We start from the raw sequence: 20,143 nt of genomic DNA on the forward strand, positions 1-20,143 counted from the left end.
CCACCCTCTGTGCCACCTGACTGTCCAGTGGGGAGAGCGGGCGTTTGGACAGGCCCTCTGCACCACCCACCATCAGGATGTCAGCACCCAAAATAAAGCAAGCTTTCCTTTCTCCCAACTGGCTTCTTTGTCGGCTTCTGAGTGGTGAGCAGCCGGGACCTGGGTTCCGTAACATCCTAACAGTCGTTTGGGGGGTTTGTTTGGGTTTTTGTAAAGTAAATTCCTGATAACCCTCAATTAGTGCCTGACAAGGTTTGATAAGCGCCTGATGTCCTCTGATTGCCCAGCGTCCACTCCAGTGATGGTATCTAGAATAAACACCTTGCCAGCCACATGCCTATAGCGCCCTTGCCAGGGCCATATGCCTCCCCTCACTAAGGCGCCTTTGTATTGGAGATTTTGGGTAATTCAGTTCTTTGGGGCCACCTGCTGTTCCTCTTCCCATGCTTTACACTGACACTTATGTGGTTTAGACTCACCAATAAAGGGTGAGCACACAAAACCCCTGGCCCCGCCTTCAGCCCCAATAAAAGCGGAACCCCAGACCCGAGGTCTCCAGCTTTCTGTCTGCCCCTGACCTGCTGTAGGGTCCCAGGTACGCCGTGTAACCTCCACGTCCTGTAAGTAACAGACCTTTTTTCTTTCAAAATTTTCTGCTGATTATTGCTGAAGGGCCTCTTGCAGTAGTAACCACCCTACTGTCTGGTCCAGCCACCACACTGGTTTTTGAGGGGTTAAGATTGCCACGCAACAGTTGTGCTGTGCTTGAGAGATCAGTGAGCAACTGATCTCAACGATCAGCGGCTTAACACAACCAACTCGTATTTCTCGCCCAGGCAAAGACCACTGAGGGTGTGCAGAACTCTCTCCAACAGGTGTCCTCCCGTGACTGAGGGATCCCAGCTGCCTCCGTCTCTGGTTCCGCCAGGAGGGGAGGAGAAAGACTGAGGCGACGCATATGGTTTCCACCTCATTGCAGCCTGGCAGTGGGCATCAGCATTGATGCCCACATGTGTTCTGGCCAGATTCAGTCTCCTGGGTCTAACCTGGACGGGGACCCAGAGAATGTCAGGGGAGCAGGCTGAATGGGGATGGGCACCATAGCTCTGGCACACTGGCATTGGGGGATGTGTATTGGAGTGTTAACTGAAGGTTATGGGGGCCAAATTCTTAGCGGTGTTAGAGGGCAGGAAAAGGGCATCTGTTTTCGAAATGAAAGCTAGAATCACTGTCTCCCTGAGGCTGAGGAAGAGAGAGCAGTCAGCCCAGTCTCCAAACAGGCAAGCCCTGGGCATGAGGTGGCAGCAGTTTCGGGGTGGGGGGGAAATGCCAGGACAGTCTCTGGCTTCTTCCAGATGGGGGTGGGGAGGAGAGGAGAAGAAAGAGGAGCAAGAAGAGAAGCTAGAAACGCTGCCTTGAATCTAAAAAAGGGACCATCTGCCCCCTACACTCCTCTTTCTGCTAGACAGGTTCTCACCACCTCCTGAGAGGTTTCCATGATTTCTGAGACTTCGCTGAGGCTTAGAATGTACTTCCTGTGAATGGCAGGTTTATGGAATGAACGAATACCAGTAAATGCCCTGTTTTTTTATTCCCAAATAGCATATTAAAAAAAAAAAAAAAAACTTGTTCAACAGCAGATGGCCATTGCCCTCTCCTGGAAGTGGGTTCAGGAAGGTCACACCCAGACTCTATTATGGGAATTTATTCACTTAGGAGTGAAACCCATTGGAAAGATGACAAAGTATTTTAAAATTTTGGCATCGGCTAATGGCACATAGCTTTTTTCTATCCTCAGCTCTGTCCTGCCAGTCGATAAGAAGAAAAAAGAGGATTGCCCAGGGGCTGAGGCATGCCAAACTCTTAGTCCAGTAACTGGCGGTATCCCCACCCCATCCCCTATCCCACCAAACCCCAAACTCCTCGAGGGCTCAGCTGTTTAACTAGAGTTCAGAATAGACAAGGCAGTCACTGTGAGAAGGCAACCTGAGATCCTCTGAGAAGTCCATAGCCAGAAATGAATACTCAGGCCCTGATGATTGCCCGCCTTGACGAGTGGCTGTGTCCTGTGTGTGTGCACATGTGTGTGTGTGCACACGCAGGCACCCATGAGCACGAGCCTGGTTTGGTATGACAGGGGGGATCTGTGCACAGGTGTGTTGTGCAGGAACGTGATTATATTGTGTGAAATGAAGTCCGCACCAGTAGATGAGCACAGAGTGTGTGTGTGTGTACACACGCATGTGTGCACGAGCAGGTGTGTGTTCTGTGTATAAGTGTAAGGGTGAAAGAGATGGTGCTGCTTTAGTTCTGGAGAAAAACACTGCGGATCGGACCCCATGAGCAGAATTCCCAAGCCTTGACTCCAGTGTGGGGGTGAGTAAGCTATCTACGCTGGGGGACACACAGCCTACGACCTCTGGGTCTCCCAGTTTGGTGGGATGGCCTGGTCACAGCCTCCCCGGAACTCTCAGGAGGGTGAGGAGCACGGAGGTCTCTGCAGTGTACCACAGGGGAGAGGTGGTCTCACCCAGCGAGTCGTGTAACAAAGCTGGGAGGTGCCCCCTGCACGCATCCTGCATGCCCGATGAGGGCAGTCACGCTGGACCCGCCTGGGATGGAAGAGCGTGTCTGCGATCTCCTTTGAAGACTCTCTTCATCAAGATCGTTGAATGTGAGCAGGACAGCAGGGGCCAGAGCAGAAGCTGTACTGCCTGTTAGAGGATTTAGGCTGGTCTGTCTGCATTTCTCCTCACAGAATCCTCAGCATGAAGACCCTCCTGCTGCTGGCAGTGATCATGGCCATCGGTAAGAGTTGACCCTGACCTCTGGCCACAAGGGGCCCAGCCCCGGAGGGAGGCACCCGCCTCCCCCAGCTTCCCTTCCCACGGCATCTGACCCTCTTTCAGAAGTGGGGGCAAGGGGTGGCAGGGAGAGGCCGAGGGAGGAGCTTGTAGGGTCCCAGGCCCCATCACCAGCTGCTGTCCTTCCAGGCCTGCTGCAGGTCCATGGAGATTTGCTGAATTTCCGGAACATGATCGAGTTCATGACAGGAAAGGGACCTGCGACCAGTTATAGACGCTATGGCTGCTACTGTGGAACGCGTGGCAGAGGAACCCCCAAGGATGCAACAGACTGGTGAGGCCACCCCAGCCCTCCCTCTGCCCACTTGTAGCCCCACAGGGGGCCAGGAGCTGGAAAGCTCCTGTTATCCCATTTGCACACAACCCCAGGAAGTCCCGGCTGAAAAAGCAGCCAGACCGTTGGACATTCTGCTCTAGGCTGTACCAACGTCTGGGTGTCTCTGCCCAGAGCACAGGCCTGAGACCACAGGACACTGGGCTCCCTGGAGCCTGGGGAGGCAGCTCCAAGAACATACTCTTGTCACAGGTGTTGCAGGGCACATGACTGTTGCTACAGAAACCTGGAGAGTCGCGGGTGTCGCACCAAGTTCCTGAAATACAACGTTACTTATCAAGAGGACCAAATCGTCTGTGGTAAGAAACAGGCTGACAACTCTCAGCCTCCTTGGCTCATTTTCTCCTCTGGGCACTGTGCTGAGCCCAAAGGTAGATACACAGGGACAGTGTCCCTGCCTCAAGAATCTCACAGTGGACTGGGAAGTAAAGAAAGCCAACACACAACACGGTAGACTCCGCCAGGAAGTAAGAAAGCTGGCGGGGCTCTGAATGCAGCCTGTGGTTCAAGGACGCTCCCTGAAGATGGGGAATCCTAAACTGAGTCTTCAAGGCTGAGAGGAGTCAGGGGAAAGGAGAGCTGCGAGCATCCCAACAAGAGGACACAGCAGAGTCCAATGGGCCAGAAGGAACTGCAGCCTTTCTGGGCGGCAGAAGGGAAACGGGAGGATGAGACAGAGTGAAGAGTGATGATGCTGGAGAGATGGGAGGGGCTAGGTCAAGTTCCCAAGGCCATGTTGTACTTAGATTTTTGTCCTAAAGCAGTTCAATTCAGTCAGTTCAGTCATTCAGTCATGTCCAACTCTTTGTGACCCCATGAACTGCAGCACGCCAGGCCTCCGTGTCCATCACCAACTCCCAGAGTCCACCCAAACCCATGTCCATTGAGTCGGTGATGCCATTCAACCATCTCATCCTCTGTTGTCCCCTTCTCCTCCTGCCCTCAATCTTTCCCAGCATCAGGGTCTTTTCAAATGAGTCAGTGTTTCATATCAGGTGGCCTAAGTATTGGAGTTTCAGCTTTAACATCAGTCCTTCCAATGAATATTCAGGACTGATTGCCTTTAGGATGGACTGGTTGGATCTCCTTGCAGTCCAAGGGACTCTCAAGAGTCTTCTCCAACACCACAATTCAAAAGCATCAATTCTTTGGTGCTCAGCTTTCTTTATGGTCCAATACTCACATCCATACATGACCACTGGAAAAACCATAGCTTTGACTAGACAGACCTTTGTTGACAAAGTAATGTCTCTGCTTTTCAATATGCTGTCTAGGTTGGTCATAACTTTCGACAGTCCTTAAGGAAATGAGTTAAAACCCAAAATTGCATTTCAGAGGCTCTTGCCAAGTGTGGAAAGAGATACATAGAAGGGGGAGCCAGGAAAAGGCCATTGCCATCGTGCAGAAAAGAGACGGGAGAACTTCACCTATAGCTATGGCGGTCAGGATGGAAGAGGTGGAAAGTCCTGTCAAAATAGCTTTGAGATAGAATCAGTGGAGCTTGGTGGTTGATTGGGCAGGGTTCCTGGGAGTTGTTGGTTGGCTGTAGTACTGCATTGGTGGTATAACTGAGGAGGGCCTGGTAGGAGAGGGCAGGAGCAGTTCCACGGGGAGCATGTTGAGTTTGGAAGCTTCCAGATCATCCAGGGAGATGGGCAGCAGGCTGCTTGTGAAAAAACTCGCAGCTCAAGGGACGGTCTGGACACAGATGCAGGAGGCGGCCGCAGAGAGAGGAGAGTTGGAGGTACCCACTCATTTGGTGTTTAAAGGCCGAGAAAGGAGACAGAGGAGGGACAGTCAGAGAAGGAAGGGGGGAGACAAGAAGGCCGAGGAGTGGGCCAGGAGGAGAGGATTAACAGCAGCCGGTTTAACAGAGGGGTCCTCTAGGATGAGGGCTGACCGGGCTTCTTGGGTTTAGAGGCAGAACGACCACTGAGGACCTCAGTGGGAGTTGTTTCCATGGATCTGTGAGGGCAAAGCCAGATTATAGTGGGTTGGAAGGTGGGTGGGAAGTGAAGAGAGGTCATGAGTGTAGACAAAGTTCTGGAGCAAGTTTGGCTGTGGAGGGGAGGAGAGAGATGGGTGGTGGCTGGAAGGAATTGCCTAGTGCCCCAGACCTACTGACCCATGAGTGAGATTTTGAAAACCCACGGACTATTCCTCAACAGCCTGAGGTCTCTAAGATCAGAAATCATGTCTTCCCATCAAGACCTTCCACAGGGCTCTGTGGCTTTAGCAGGCTCTGGGTGTCAAGCAACAAGATGCCCACCTAACAGAGGCTCAGAGAGTGAGCAAGTCTGACTCTCCAGTAACAGAGTCTGGGAGAGGGCAGTGCCAGGGCGGGGGCAGCTTCTCAGCTGTGTTGCCAGGGATCCAGTCCTTTCCCAACCTTCTGCTCTGCCACTTTGGCAGTGTGATTCCAAGGCACAGTCTAGGGCTCCAAGAGTCATGGCTTTCCTTTTGCACATCTTTCTTTTTGAGAGAGGAAATTCATCCTTCCTGGAAGTGTCCAGCAGACTTTCCCTTGTGGCTCATTGGTCAGGGCAAGAGCACATGCTCCCCGGACACTCATCACTACAGAGGAAACAGGGATGACCATGACTGGCTTACACCCATCAAGACCCATTCCCAGACCCCAGGGGCCAGGGGCTATGCACCTGAACACATCTGCTGGGGAGAAGAAAGAGACAGTGTCTAACAGCAAGGCTCTTCACAGCATCCCAGTGCATGACTTCTGGTGTCCCCACGAGATGGGGTGTGGGCTTCCTGAGGGCAGGAGTTCTGTCTCCCCATCAGTCAGAAATACCTGGACATCACTGCTTGTTCCAGACTAGAAACCCTGGGAGAACAGGAGCTGTCTTTCCCCCAAGAATTCCCATAAAGATCCATGGACTACTAATGAACATCATTCCATTTATTTATTTGATTTCAGAGGATGCAGATGACTGCAAGAGTCAAGTGTGTCAGTGTGATAAGATCGCTGCCAATTGCTTCGCAGCAAACCTGAAGACCTACAACAAGACGCTCCGCTTCTACAACAAGTTTCGGTGCCGAGGGGCTGCCCCCGCGTGCTGAGGGCCCCTCGTCCTGGGAGCCTTACCGCCAGATGCTCTTTCCTTCCCTAGTGCCCGACTCCCTACCCTAGCCATGTTCCCTGGCACATGAAGGAACACCCCTCTCCCACCCTAGAGTCCAGCCAAGAGTCCTTCTCTCCCCAGACAGAAAGCTTCCATCCAGAATGTGAAGCTCAAGGTCTGGGTGTGTCTACCGGCTCCTTTCCTCTGCTTCTTTGGACAGCAGGATTTCCCCTCCTTTTCCACTCTTCTTCAAGTCCAAAGTCATGTTTAACTGCACAGCTACACCCCTGGCTGGCTCTCCTGAATAAAGCAGTTCACTTGGCAAACTATGTGCCCATGTGTGTGTGTGTGTGTATGTGCTCATGCACACCTGGGTGTAGGCATTCACACACTACCCCAGGCCCTTCTAGTGTGAGAACACACTAGTACTCGTATGGTAGTACAAGTGGAAGGACTTGAAAACACAAGCTTCAGTGTCAGACTGCCCAAGTCAGAACCCCACCACCGCCACTTCCCTGAGCCTTAGCAACCTCGTCTAAGTAGCGGTCACCTCGGTACCCAGTGCACAGGCTTGCTGGAGAAGTAAAAGGGATAACGGATAAGCACTGGGCCTGACATGCCTGCCTCTGTCATTATCACAAGCAAAACCCAGCCTTCCTCCTCTCCTACACTGGGTGAGGGCAGCTCCTGCTGGCCTGTTGGGCAAAAACCGAAGTGCGGTTCCTGGCGTCTGGGGTCTATAGTCCGAACCTCCTGTGAGATACATTCTTCTATGTTGCCGCCCAGAGGTGGGCCAATGTAACACTGGCCACCAGTGGGACTCTCAGGGCATTTGTCCCCTCGCCCAGGGCTGGCTTCCTGGCTTGTGACCCAGGCAGCCCCAGTGGGCCCTGCGCTTGGTCCACGGCTCTGTCCAGCCATAGCAATGTTGTTCATGACGTGGAATCCTGCATTTAATTCTGCCTGGGACCCACAAAGTAGGTAGCTGGTCCTACCTTCACCTGGATGCTACTTCTGCTTTTTTTTCTTCTAGCTTCCTCTGAGATATTCCCACGTGGACCAGAATTCTTTAATAATTGTCATCAGAGCCGCTGGCTGTGTACAGTGGGGAAGGGCTCTAGGAAACCGAGCCTGTGTCTTTTCATTGGCTGAGTCTTTTCTGAGAGTCTGTCTTTCCTTCTTTCTTGGGCTCTTCTGTCCTTACAGGATGTGAGTGCTCCCCCTTCTGATCGCCTGACTGTATTTCAATGAGGCTTCTGTTCATTCCTTTCTTACATAAGTTTCTTGTAAATGTATTCCCCAATAGAAAGGTGTGTTATGTGTTTGTGTGTGTTTTTTTTTTAAAGAACAGTAATGAATATTTTTTTCCTCACAAAGGGAAGATTAGGAAACAGAATACAGAAAAAGTTCAGCCATAATCCTGATATTGGAAACATCCGCTGACTCTTGACTCTTCGGATTATTAAAAGTTGAAGGACCCTTTTCTGAGCGGTGACTGTCACACGTGAGCACATCCGTCCTCTGTAAAGAGGCAGCCGTCTTCCCCGTGACGCCCTCGCCACACCTCTGCATCCCTGCTGCCCCTTGCCCTCTTGCTTCACCTAATATTCCACAGTTGACTCTATTTTTTTTTAACCTTTTATTTTCTTCAGGGGTATAGCCGATTAACAAACAATATTGTGACAGTTTCAGGTGAGCAGTGCAAGGTCTCAGCCATACATACACACGCACCCGTTCTCCCCCAGCTCCCTTCCCGTCCAGCCTCATATCTTTAAGCTGAGTTCCGTGTGTTATACAGCTGGTCCTCGTTGGTTATCCGTCTTAAATACAGCAGTGTGTACGTGTCCATCTCAGACTCCCAACTATCCCTTCCCCCATCCTTCCTCACAGCAACCATGACCACATTCTCGAAGTCACAGGTGACTCTTGAACGACAGGATTTGAATTGTGCAGGTCTATGTATACTAGGATTTTTTCAATGAACAGGCTCTACAGTAACGCAGAATCCGTGCTTTGTTGAATCCATACATATGGGGAGTCATGGGCACAAGAGCCCACTGCGAAGCTATGCACAGATCTCTGACTGTGCAGAAGCTCGGTGACCCTAAGCCCGGTGTCCTTCAAGGATCAGCTGTATCTCATTCACCCATTACGGCTTTTGTTTCATTGTCTGCCTCTCGACACTAAAAAGTAAGCCTCATGAGAGTATTTTTGTTTTTTGACTACTGTGCTCCCAATGTTTAAATTAGCTCTTGGATGAAGGTGGCTGAACAAGATGCTAAACCATGGACTTTGAATTCTCAGGAGAAAACCCTGAAAAGATGGGGAAAAGGAGAGGCATGTGTGACATCACCAGAGTCCTTGAGTGCGGGGACCCGGACATGATACCAGGGGCCCCCAGGATGTACGGGGTGGGGCAGTCTGCCTGCCATAGAAGCAACAGTGTTGTGAAGCTGAGGCGCTTATCAAAAGGCCAAGGTCTGGCCCATCACCTCTGAACTTCATTTAGGCCTGAAACAAATGGCCATGAGAGCAAACACCTGTTGATGGGGGAAAAAATGTAGAAACTAAACGTTGAGAATTATGCTTTGTTTGGAGCTTTACTGAGGACTTCCGCCCAGATACAGTCTCTCAGTAGCTCTGAGGACTGTCCTCAGGGGTAAGGGAGGACCGGGATATATAGGAGGTTTTTCAAAAATAAATAAATAAACAACAGCAAAGAAAACTTGGTAGTCAATCTTCAAAAGGTCCTCCCAACTAAAGAAATACCAGACATCTCAAGGTAACGAATTTAGTGCTTTTCTGTATATGGGAAGAGGCGAGAGTCTGGGTTTCAGGATGTCGCCCCTGTGATGTGCACCTTGCTATGGGGGCCAGAATCCTGCTCCCTCCTGAGTCCCCCCAGGAAGCACTGTCAGGGGCGGCTGCTGCCTTGATGGGCACACTCCCTATTTAACTGAGATGGCAGGGGGCATTCTTTGTCCAACATCCCAGATTTCACAGACCTACAGAGATGCCCAGAGGTTTTATTTTTTGCTAGGGTAGTGCTCCAGGTGCCACAAACTGGTGCCAGTGGTAAAGAACCCGCGTGCCAGTGCGGGAGACATAAGAGACCTGGGATCAGTTCCCAGCTCAGGAAGATCCTCTGGAGGAGGGAATGGCAACCCGCTCCAGTATTCTTGCCTGGAGAATCCCAGGGACAGAGGAGACTGGTGGGCTACAGTCCATGGGCTCCCAAAGAGTCGGACATGACTGAAGTGACAGCACACACACCTCCAACTGAGTAGCTTAAACAATAGAAATATCTGCTCTCTCAGTTCTGGAGCCCAGAAGTCTAAGATCAAGGAGCCAGTGAGGTTGGCTCCTTCTGAGGTCTATGGTGGAGGGTCTGTTCCTTCCTCTCCCCAGGCTCTGGTGGTGACCTGGCCATCTTCAGGATTGCTTGGTGTGTAGAAGCATCCCCACCTCCTCTCAGCCTTCACCTTCATGCGGAATTCTCCCAGTGAAGATGTGTGTCTGTGTCCAAACTTCCCCTTCTTCTAAGTCATCTGCATTAGGCCCACCCTAATAGTGTTAGACTCTTTGTGATCCCATGGACTGTAGCCCACCAGGCTCCTCTTTCCATGGGATTCTCCAAGCAAGAATACTGGAGTGGGTTGCCATTCCCTAACCTTATCCTAACTCATCACCTCCACAAAGACCGTCTTTCCAAATACAGTCACATCCTGAGGTCTTACTGGAGGTCAGGACTTCAATGTAGGAATGTGGTGGGAACACGAGTCAACCCATAATACAGGTCTAGCTCTTCAAGGAAACTGTAACTTCAAGATGAATGCTGCCTGGGTCGGCTGTGAGTCTGTATAGCTAGGTTACTGTAGTGTAAAAGCTTGAACCCGAACGGGACCTTCTGGTCTTTGCCCCACTATATCCTCTGCCTGCCTTATGTCTGCGGAAAAATCTGAGCCAGAGAAGAAGTTTAATCAGAGAAGTGAGCACATGAAGAAACAAAGGAGAGCAGTCAAAGGAGACCAAATAATAATAATGTAGTCAGTAAGCATGCCAAGGACTTTCAGTTCCTCCTCAAGGCTGTAGATGAGATTCTGAGTCATCTCCTGTGCGCTAATGTACAGGTACTGAAATCCCCACCAGGTGGAAGAAGTTAGCTACATGACGACCAGACTCTAGCTGTGATATCAGCTGCCACAATTCTGAGAATTGTCCTCACGGAAATGGAAACCAACCAAGCCTGGAACTAAAGATTTCTTGCACCTAAAAGAATCGAGATGACACTGGTTAGCTCTCTGATGACCAGTTTCAAGATGAGCGTCAGAGCTGACTGTACTGGTTCTGCATGTAGCCCCTTCCCTCTGCTTTTTGGGCTTCACTGGTGGCTCACTCCGTAAAGAAACGAGCCTGCAATGCAGCAGACCCAGGTTCAGTCTCTGGGTCGGGAAGACCCTCTGGAGAAAGAAGTGGCAACCCGCTTCAGTATTCTTGCCTGGGAAATCCCTTTGGACAGAGGAGCAGGGCAGGCTACAGTCGTTGGGGTCACAAGAGTCAGACATGACTTAGTGACTAGACCACCAGCACTGGGTTCCCCTGTCTAAGGATGTCCTGCCCCCTGACGGTCCAGTGGGGAGGGCAGGCGCTTGGACAGGCACCCACCCTCTGTGCCACCTGACTGTCCAGTGGGGAGAGCAGGCGTTTGGACAGGCACCCACCCTCTGTGCCACCTGACTGTCCAGTGGGGAGAGTGGGCGTTTGGACAGGCACCCACCCTCTGTGCCACCTGACTGTCCAGTGGGGAGAGCGGGCGTTTGGACAGGCACCCACCCTCTGTGCCACCTGACTGTCCAGTGGGGAGAGCGGGCGTTTGGACAGGCACCCACCCTCTGTGCCACCTGACTGTCCAGTGGGGAGGGCAGGCGTTTGGACAGGCACCCACCCTCTGCGCCACCTGACTGTCCAGTGGGGAGAGCGGGCATTTGGATAGGCACCCACCTTCTGCACCACCTGACTGTCCAGTGGGGAGGGCAGGCGTTTGGACAGGCACCTACCCTCTGCGCCACCTGACTGTCCAGTGGGGAGAGCGGGCGTTTGGACAGGCCCTCTGCACCACCCACTACCAGGATGTCAGCACCCAAAGTAAAGCAAGCTTTCCTTTCTCCCAACTGGCCTCTTTGTCGGCTTCTGAGCGGTGAGCAGCCGGGACCCGGGTTCCGTAACATCCTAACAGTCGTTTGGGGGGTTTGTTTGGGTTTTTGTAAAGTAAATTCCTGGTAACCCTCAATTAGTGTCTGACAAGGTTTGATAAGTGCCTGATGTCCTCTGATTGCCCGGCATCCACTTCAGTGATGGTATCTAGAATAAACACCTTGCCAGCCACATGCCTATAGCGACCTTGCCAGGGCCATATGCCTCCCCTCACTAAGGCGCCTTTGTATTGGAGATTTTGGGTAATTCAGTTCTTTTGGGCCACCTGCTGTTCCTCTTCCCATGCTTTACACTGACACTTATGTGGTTTAGACTCACCAATAAAGGGTGAGCACACAAAACCCCCGGCCCCGCCTTCAGCCCCAATAAAAGCGGAACCCCAGACCCGAGGTCTCCAGCTTTCTGTCTGCCCCTGACCTGCTTTGGGGTCCCAGGTGTGCCGTGCAACCTCCACGTCCTGTAAGTAACAGACCTTTTTCTTTCAAAATTTTCTGCTGATTATTGCTGAAGGGCCTCTTGCAGTAGTAACCACCCTACTGTCTGGTCCAGCCACCACACTGGTTATTGAGGGGTTAAGATTGCCACGCAACAGTTGTGCTGCTCACTGATCTCAACGATCAGCGGCTTAACACAACCAACTTGTATTTCTCGCCCAGGCAAAGACCACTGAGGGTGTGCAGAACTCTCTCCAACAGGTGTTCTCCTGTGACTGAGGGATCCCAGCTGCCTCTGTCTCTGGTTCCGCCAGGAGGGGAGGAGAAAGACTGAGGCGACGCATATGGTTTCCACCTCATTGCAGCCTGGCAGTGGGCATCAGCATTGATGCCCACATGTGTTCTGGCCAGATTCAGTCTCCTGGGTCTAACCTGGACGGGGACCCAGAGAATGTCAGGGGAGCAGGCTGAATGGGGATGGGCACCATAGCTTTGGCACACTGGCATTGGGGGATGTGTATTGGAGTGTTAACTGAAGGTTATGGGGGCCAAATTCTTAGCAGTGTTAGAGGGCAGGAAAAGGGCATCCGTTTTCGAAATGAAAGCTAGAATCACTGTCTCCCTGAGGCTGAGGAAGAGAGAGCAGTCAGCCCAGTCTCCAAACAGGCAAGCCCTGGGCATGAGGTGGCAGCAGTTTCGGGGTGGGGGGGAAATGCCAGGACAGTCTCTGGCTTCTTCCAGATGGGGATGGGGAGGAGAGGAGAAGAAAGAGGAGCAAGAAGAGAAGCTAGAAACGCTGCCCTGAATCTAAAAAAGGGACCATCTGCCCCCTGCAGTCCTCTTTCTGCTGGACAAGTTCTCCCCACCTCCTGAGAGGTTTCCATGATTCCTGAGACTTCGCTGAGGCTTAGAATGTACTTCCTGTGAATGGCAGGTTTATGGAATGAACGAATACCAGTAAATGCCCTGTTTTTTATTCCCAAATAGCATATTTAAAAAAAAAAAAACTTGTTCAACAGCAGATGGCCATTGCCCTCTTCTGGAAGTGGGTTCAGGAAGGTCACACCCAGACTCTATTATGGGAATTTATTCACTTAGGAGTGAAACCCATTGGAAAGATGACAAAGTATTTTAAAATTTTGGCATCGGCTAATGGCACATAGCTTTTTTCTATCCTCAGCTCTGTCCTGCCAGTCGATAAGAAGAAAAAGAGGATTGCCCAGGGGCTGAGGCATGCCAAACTCTTAGTCCAGTAACTGGCGGTATCCCCACCCCATCCCCTATCCCACCAAACCCCAAACTCCCCGAGGGCTCAGCTGTTTAACTAGAGTTCAGAATAGACAAGGCAGTCACTGTGAGAAGTCAACCTGAGATCCTCTGAGAAGTCCATAGCCAGAAACCAATACTCAGGCCCTGATGATTGCCCGCCCTGACGAGTGGCTGTGTCCTGTGTGTGTGTACATATGTGTGTGTGCACACGCAGGCACGCATGAGCACGAGCCTGGTTTGGTATGACAGGGGGGATCTGTGCACAGGTGTGTTGTGCAGGAACGTGATTATATTGTGTGAAATGAAGTCCGCACCAGTAGATGAGCACAGAGTGTGTGTGTGTGTACACACGCATGTGTGCATGAGTAGCTGTGTGTTCTGTGTATAAGTGTAAGGGTGAAAGAGATGGTGCTGCTTTAGTTCTGGAGAAAAACACTGCGGATCGGACCCCATGAGCAGAATTCCCAAGCCTTGACTCCAGTGTGGGGGTGCGTAAGCTACGTACGCTGGGGGACACACAGCCTACGACCTCTGGATCTCCCAGTTTGGTGGGATGGCCTGGTCACAGCCTCCCAGGAACTCTCAGGAGGGTGAGGAGCATGGAGGTCTCAGCAGCGTACCACGAGGGAGAGGTGGTTTCACCCAGCGAGTCATGTAACAAAGCTGGGAGGCACCCCTGCACGCATCCTGCATGCCCGATGAAGGCAGTCACGCTGGACCCGCCTGGGATGGAAGAGCGTGTCTGCGATCTCCTTTCAAGATCGTTGAATGTGAACAGGCCAGCAGGGGCCGGGGCAGAGGCTGGACCACCTGTTAGAGGATCTAGGCTGGTCTGTCTGCATTTCTCCCCACAGAACCCTCAGCATGAAGACCCTCCTGCTGCTGGCAGTGATCATGGCCATCGGTAAGACTTAAACCTGACCTCTGGCCACAAGAGGCACAGCCCAGGGAGGGAGGCACCCTCCTCCCCCAGCTTCCCTTCCCACCGCATCTGGCCCTCTCTCAGAAGTGGGAGCAAGGGGTGGCAGGGAGAGGCAGAGGGAGGAGCTCGTAGGGTCCCAGGCCCCATCACCAGCTGCTGTCCTTCCAGGCCTGCTGCAGGTCCATGGAGGTTTGCTGAATTTCCGGAAAATGATCAAGTTCACGACAGGAAAGGAATCTGTGACCAGTTATAGACGCTATGGCTGCTACTGTGGAACGCGTGGCAGAGGAACCCCCAAGGATGCAACAGACTGGTGAGGCCACCCCAGCCCTCCCTCTGCCCACTTGTGGCCCCACAGGGGGCCAGGAGCTGGAAAGCTCCTGTTATCCCATTTGCACACAACCCCAGGAAGTCCCGGCTGAAAAAGCAGCCAGACCGTTGGACATTCTGCTCTAGGCTGTACCAATGTTCGGGAGTCTCTGCCCAGAACACAGGCCTGAGACCACAGGACACTGGGCTCCCTGGAGCCTGGGGAGGCAGCTCCAAGAACATACTCTTGTCACAGGTGTTGCAGGGCACATGACTGTTGCTACAAAAACCTGGAGAGTCGCGGGTGTCGCACCAAGTTCCTGAAATACAACGTTACTTATCAAGAGGACCAAATCGTCTGTGGTAAGAAACAGGCTGACAACTCTCAGCCTCCTTGGCTCATTTTCTCCTCTGGGCACTGTGCTGAGCCCAAAGGTAGATACACAGGGACAGTGTCCCTGCCTCAAGAATCCCACAGTGGACTGGGAAGTAAAGAAAGCCAACACACAACACGGTAGACTCCGCCAGGAAGTAAGAAAGCTGGCGGGGCTCTGAATGCAGCCTGTGGTTCAAGGAAGCTCCCTGAAGATGGGGAATCCTAAACTGAGTCTTCAGGGCTGAGAGGAGTCAGGGGAAAGGAGAGCTGTGAGCATCCCAACAAGAGGACACAGCAGAGTCCAACGGGCCAGAAGGAACTTCAGCCTTTCTGGGCGGCAGAAGGGAAACATGAGGATGAGACAGAGTGAAGAGCGATGATGCTGGAGAGACGGGAAGGGGCTAGGTCAAGTTCCCAAGGCCACGTTGTACTTAGATTTTTGTCCTAAAGCAGTTCAATTCAGTCAGTTCAATCATTCAGTCATGTCCAACTCTTTGTGACCCCATGAACTGCAGCACGCCAGGCCTCCGTGTCCATCACCAACTCCCAGAGTCCACCCAAACCCATGTCCATTGAGTCGGTGATGCCATTCAACCATCTCATCCTCTGTTGTCCCCTTCTCCTCCTGCCCTCAATCTTTCCCAGCATCAGGGTCTTTTCAAATGAGTCAGTGTTTCATATCAGGTGGTCAAAGTATTGGAGTTTCAGCTTCAACATCAGTCCTTCCAATGAATATTCAAGGTCTGATCGCCTTTAGGATGGACTGGTTGGATCTCCTTGCAGTCCAAGGGACTCTCAAGAGCCTTCTCCAACACCACAATTCAAAAGCATCAATTCTTTGGTGCTCAGCTTTCTTTATGGTCCAATACTCACATCCATACATGACCACTGGAAAAACCATAGCTTTGACTAGACAGACCTTTGTTGACAAAGTAAGGTCTCTCCTTTTCAATATGCTGTCTAGGTTGGTCATAGCTTTCGACAATCCTTAAGGAAATGAGTTAAAACCCAAAATTGCATTTCAGAGGCTCTTGCCAAGTGTGGAAAGAGATACATAGAAGGGGGAGCCAGGAAAAGGCCATTGCCATCGTGCAGAAAAGAAACGGGAGAACTTGACCTATAGCAATGGTGGTCAGGATGGAAGAGGTGGAAAGTCCTGTCAAAATAGCTTTGAGATAGAATCAGTGGAGCTTGGTGGTTGATTGGGCAGGGTTCCTGGGAGTTGTTGGTTGGCTGTAGTACTGCATTGGTGGTATAACTGAGGAGGGCCTGGTAGGAGAGGGCAGGAGCAGTTCCACGGGGAGCATGTTGAGTTTGGAAGCTTCCAGAACATCCAGGGAGATGGGCAGCAGGCTGCTTGTGAAAAAACTCGCAGCTCAAGGGACGGTCTGGACACAGATGCAGGAGGCGGCCGCAGAGAGAGGAGAGTTGGAGGTACCCACTCATTTGGTGTTTAAAGGCCGAGAAAGGAGACAGAGGAGGGACAGTCAGAGAAGGAAGGGGGAGACAAGAAGGCCGAGGAGTGGGCCAGGAGGAGAGGATTAACAGCAGCCGGTTTAACAGAGGGGTCCTCTAGGATGAGGGCTGACCGGGCTTCTTGGGTTTAGAGGCAGAACGACCACTGAGGACCTCAGTGGGAGTTGTTTCCATGGATCTGTGAGGGCAAAGCCAGATTAGAGCGGGTTGGAAGGTGGGTGGGAAGTGAAGAGAGGTCATGAGTGTAGACAAAGTTCTGGAGCAAGTTTGGCTGTGGAGGGGAGGAGAGAGATGGGTGGTGGCTGGAAGGAATTGCCTAGTGCCCCAGACCTACTGACCCATGAGTGAGATTTTGAAAACCCACGGACTATTCCTCAACAGCCTGAGGTCTCTAAGATCAGAAATCATGTCTTCCCATCATGACCTTCCACAGGGCTCTGTGGCTTTAGCAGGCTCTGGGTGTCAAGCAACAAGATGCCCACCTAACAGAGGCTCAGAGAGTGAGCAAGTCTGACTCTCCAGTAACAGAGTCTGGGAGAGGGCAGTGCCAGGGCGGGGGCAGCTTCTCAGCTGTGTTGCCAGGGATCCAGTCCTTTCCCAACCTTCTGCTCTGCCACTTTGGCAGTGTGATTCCAAGGCACAGTCTAGGGCTCCAAGAGTCATGGCTTTCCTTTTGCACATCTTTCTTTTTGAGAGAGGAAATTCATCCTTCCTGGAAGTGTCCAGCAGACTTTCCCTTGTGGCTCATTGGTCAGGGCAAGAGCACATGCTCCCTGGACACTCATCACTACAGAGGAAACAGGGATGACCATGACTGGCTTACACCCATCAAGACCCATTCCCAGACCCCAGGGGCCAGGGGCTATGCACCTGAACACATCTGCTGGGGAGAAGAAAGAGACAGTGTCTAACAGCAAGGCTCTTCACAGCATCCCAGTGCATGACTTCTGGTGTCCCCACGAGATGGGGTGTGGGCTTCCTGAGGGCAGGAGTTCTGTCTCCCCATCAGTCAGAAATACCTGGACATCACTGCTTGTTCCAGACTAGAAACCCTGGGAGAACAGGAGCTGTCTTTCCCCCAAGAATTCCCATAAAGATCCATGGACTACTAATGAACATCATTCCATTTATTTATTGTGATTTCAGAGGATGCGGATGACTGCAAGAGTCAAGTGTGTCAATGTGATAAGATCGCTGCCAATTGCTTCGCAGCAAACCTGAAGACCTACAATAAGAAGCTCCGCTTCTACAACAAGTTTCGGTGCCGAGGGGCTGCCCCCGCGTGCTGAGGGCCCCTCGTCCTGGGAGCCTTACCGCCAGACGCTCTTTCCTTCCCTAGTGCCTGACTCCCTACCCTAGCCATGTTCCCTGGCACATGAAGGAACACCCCTCTCCCACCCTAGAGTCCAGCCAGGAGTCCTTCTCTCCCCAGACAGAAAGCTTCTATCCAGAATGAGAAGCTCAATGTCTGGGTGTGTCTACCGGCCCCTTTCCTCTGCTTCTTTGGATGGCAGGATTTCCCCTCATTTTCCACTCTTCTTCAAGTCCAAAGTCATGTTTAACTGCACAGCTACACCCCTGGCTGGCTCTTCTGAATAAAGCAGTTCACTTGGCAAACTATGTGCCCATGTGTGTGTGTGTGTATATGTGCTCATGCACACCTGGGCGTAGTCATTCACACACTACCCCAGGCCCTTCTAGTGTGAGAACACACTAGTACTCCTATGGTAGTACAAGTGGAAGGACTTGAAAACACAAGCTTCAGTGTCAGACTGCCCAAGTCAGAGCCCCACCACCGCCACTTCCCTGAGCCTTAGCAACCTCGTCTAAGTAGCGGTCACCTCGGTACCCAGTGCACAGGCTTGCTGGAGAAGTAAAAGGGATAACGGATAAGCACTGGGCCTGACATGCCTGCCTCTGTCATTATCACAAGCAAAACCCAGCCTTCCTCCTCTCCTACACTGGGTGAGGGCAGCTCCTGCTGGCCTGTTGGGCAAAAACCGAAGTGTGGTTCCTGGTGTCTGGGGTCTATAGTCCAAGCCTCCTGTGAGATACGTTCTTCTATGTTGCCGCCCAGAGGTGGGCGAGTGTAACACTGGCCACCAGTGGGACTCTCAGGGCATTTGTCCCCTCGCCCAGGGCTGGCTTCCTGGCTTGTGACCCAGGCAGCCCCAGTGGGCCCTGCACTTGGTCCACGGCTCTGTCCAGCCATAGCAATGTTGTTCATGACATGGAATCCTGCATTTAATTCTGCACTGGGACCCACAAAGTAGGTAGCTGGCCCTACCTTCACCTGGATGCTACTTCTGCTTTTTTTTCTTCTAGCTTCCTCTGAGATATTCCCACGTGGACCAGAATTCTTTAATAATTGTCATCAGAGCCGCTGGCTGTGTACAGTGGGGAAGGGCTCTAGGAAACTGAGCCTGTGTCTTTTCATTGGCTGAGTCTTTTCTGAGAGTCTGTCTTTCCTTCTTTCTTGGGCTCTTCTGTCCTTACAGGATGTGAGTGCTCTCCCTTCTGGTCGCCTGACTGTATTTCAATGAGGCTTCTGTTCATTCCTTTCTTACATAACTTTCTTGTAAATGTATTCCCCAATAGGAAGGTGTGTTGTGTGTCTGTGTGTGTTTTTTTTTTTAAAGAACAGTAATGAATATTTTTTTTTCCTCACAAAGGGAAGATTAGGAAACAGAACACAGAAAAAGTTCAGCCATAATCCTGATATTGGAAACATCCGCTGACTCTTGACTCTTCGGATTATTATAAGCTGAAGGACCCTTTTCTGAGTGGTGACTGTCACACGTGAGCACATCCGTCCTCTGTAAAGTAGCAGCCGTCTTCCCCGTGACGCCAACGCCACACCTCTGCATCCCTGCTGCTCCTTGCCCTCTTGCTTCACCTAATATTCCACAGTTGACTCTATTTTTTTTCATCTTTTATTTCCTATGTGGTATAGCCGATTAACAAACAATATTGTGACAGTTTCAGGTGAGCAGTGCAAGGTCTCAGCCATACATACACACGCACCCGTTCTCCCCCAGCTCCCTTCCCGTCCAGCCTCATATCTTTAAGCTGAGTTCCGTGTGTTATACAGCTGGTCCTCGTTGGTTATCCGTCTTAAATACAGCAGTGTGTACGTGTCCATCTCAGACTCCCAACTATCCCTTCCCCCATCCTTCCTCACAGCAACCATGACCACATTCTCGAAGTCACAGGTGACTCTTGAACGACAGGATTTGAATTGTGCAGGTCTATGTATACTAGGATTTTTTCAATGAACAGGCTCTACAGTAACGCAGAATCCGTGCTTTGTTGAATCCATACATATGGGGAGTCATGGGCACAAGAGCCCACTGCGAAGCTATGCACAGATCTCTGACTGTGCAGAAGCTCGGTGACCCTAAGCCCGGTGTCCTTCAAGGATCAGCTGTATCTCATTCACCCATTACGGCTTTTGTTTCATTGTCTGCCTCTCGACACTAAAAAGTAAGCCTCATGAGAGTATTTTTGTTTTTTGACTACTGTGCTCCCAATGTTTAAATTAGCTCTTGGATGAAGGTGGCTGAACAAGATGCTAAACCATGGACTTTGAATTCTCAGGAGAAAACCCTGAAAAGATGGGGAAAAGGAGAGGCATGTGTGACATCACCAGAGTCCTTGAGTGCGGGGACCTGGACATGATACCAGGGGCCCCCAGGATGTACGGGGTGGGGCAGTCTGCCTGCCATAGAAGCAACAGTGTTGTGAAGCTGAGGCGCTTATCAAAAGGCCAAGGTCTGGCCCATCACCTCTGAACTTCATTTAGGCCTGAAACAAATGGCCATGAGAGCAAACACCTGTTGATGGGGGAAAAAATGTAGAAACTAAACGT

General features: G+C 51.5%; 2 protein-coding genes across 2 annotated transcripts; both read left to right on the plus strand.

The window, feature by feature from the left end:
* Positions 1 to 515: 515 nt before the first annotated feature.
* LOC133234295 (phospholipase A2, membrane associated-like) lies at positions 516 to 17,895 on the plus strand. Its single transcript, XM_061394661.1, has 5 exons — positions 516 to 620; positions 14,047 to 14,096; positions 14,283 to 14,427; positions 14,680 to 14,786; positions 17,422 to 17,895. The coding sequence occupies exons 2-5, from the start codon at positions 14,057 to 14,059 to the stop codon at positions 17,562 to 17,564; spliced, it is 435 nt and encodes a 144-aa protein (XP_061250645.1). The 5' UTR covers positions 516 to 620; positions 14,047 to 14,056; the 3' UTR covers positions 17,565 to 17,895.
* Positions 2,738 to 6,604, plus strand: LOC133234304 (phospholipase A2, membrane associated-like). Its single transcript, XM_061394669.1, has 4 exons — positions 2,738 to 2,808; positions 2,994 to 3,138; positions 3,391 to 3,497; positions 6,131 to 6,604. Exons 1-4 carry the CDS (start codon positions 2,769 to 2,771, stop codon positions 6,271 to 6,273), a joined length of 435 nt encoding a protein of 144 aa, XP_061250653.1. The 5' UTR covers positions 2,738 to 2,768; the 3' UTR covers positions 6,274 to 6,604.
* Positions 17,896 to 20,143: the final 2,248 nt, after the last annotated feature.

This window comes from Bos javanicus, chromosome 2, assembly GCF_032452875.1.
Source record: "Bos javanicus breed banteng chromosome 2, ARS-OSU_banteng_1.0, whole genome shotgun sequence".
Lineage (NCBI taxonomy): Eukaryota > Metazoa > Chordata > Mammalia > Artiodactyla > Bovidae > Bos > Bos javanicus.

Excerpts from the sequence above, each read along its gene's own strand:
- LOC133234304 (XM_061394669.1), top strand. The coding sequence starts at position 2,769 with ATGAAGACCCTCCTGCTGCTGGCAGTGATCATGGCCATCG. Across the intron at positions 2,809-2,993 it reads GGCAGTGATCATGGCCATCG|GCCTGCTGCAGGTCCATGGA; the intron begins GTAAGAGTTGAC and ends CTGTCCTTCCAG. Across the intron at positions 3,498-6,130 it reads AGAGGACCAAATCGTCTGTG|AGGATGCAGATGACTGCAAG; the intron begins GTAAGAAACAGG and ends ATTTGATTTCAG.
- LOC133234295 (XM_061394661.1), top strand. The coding sequence starts at position 14,057 with ATGAAGACCCTCCTGCTGCTGGCAGTGATCATGGCCATCG. Across the intron at positions 14,097-14,282 it reads GGCAGTGATCATGGCCATCG|GCCTGCTGCAGGTCCATGGA; the intron begins GTAAGACTTAAA and ends CTGTCCTTCCAG. Across the intron at positions 14,787-17,421 it reads AGAGGACCAAATCGTCTGTG|AGGATGCGGATGACTGCAAG; the intron begins GTAAGAAACAGG and ends TTGTGATTTCAG.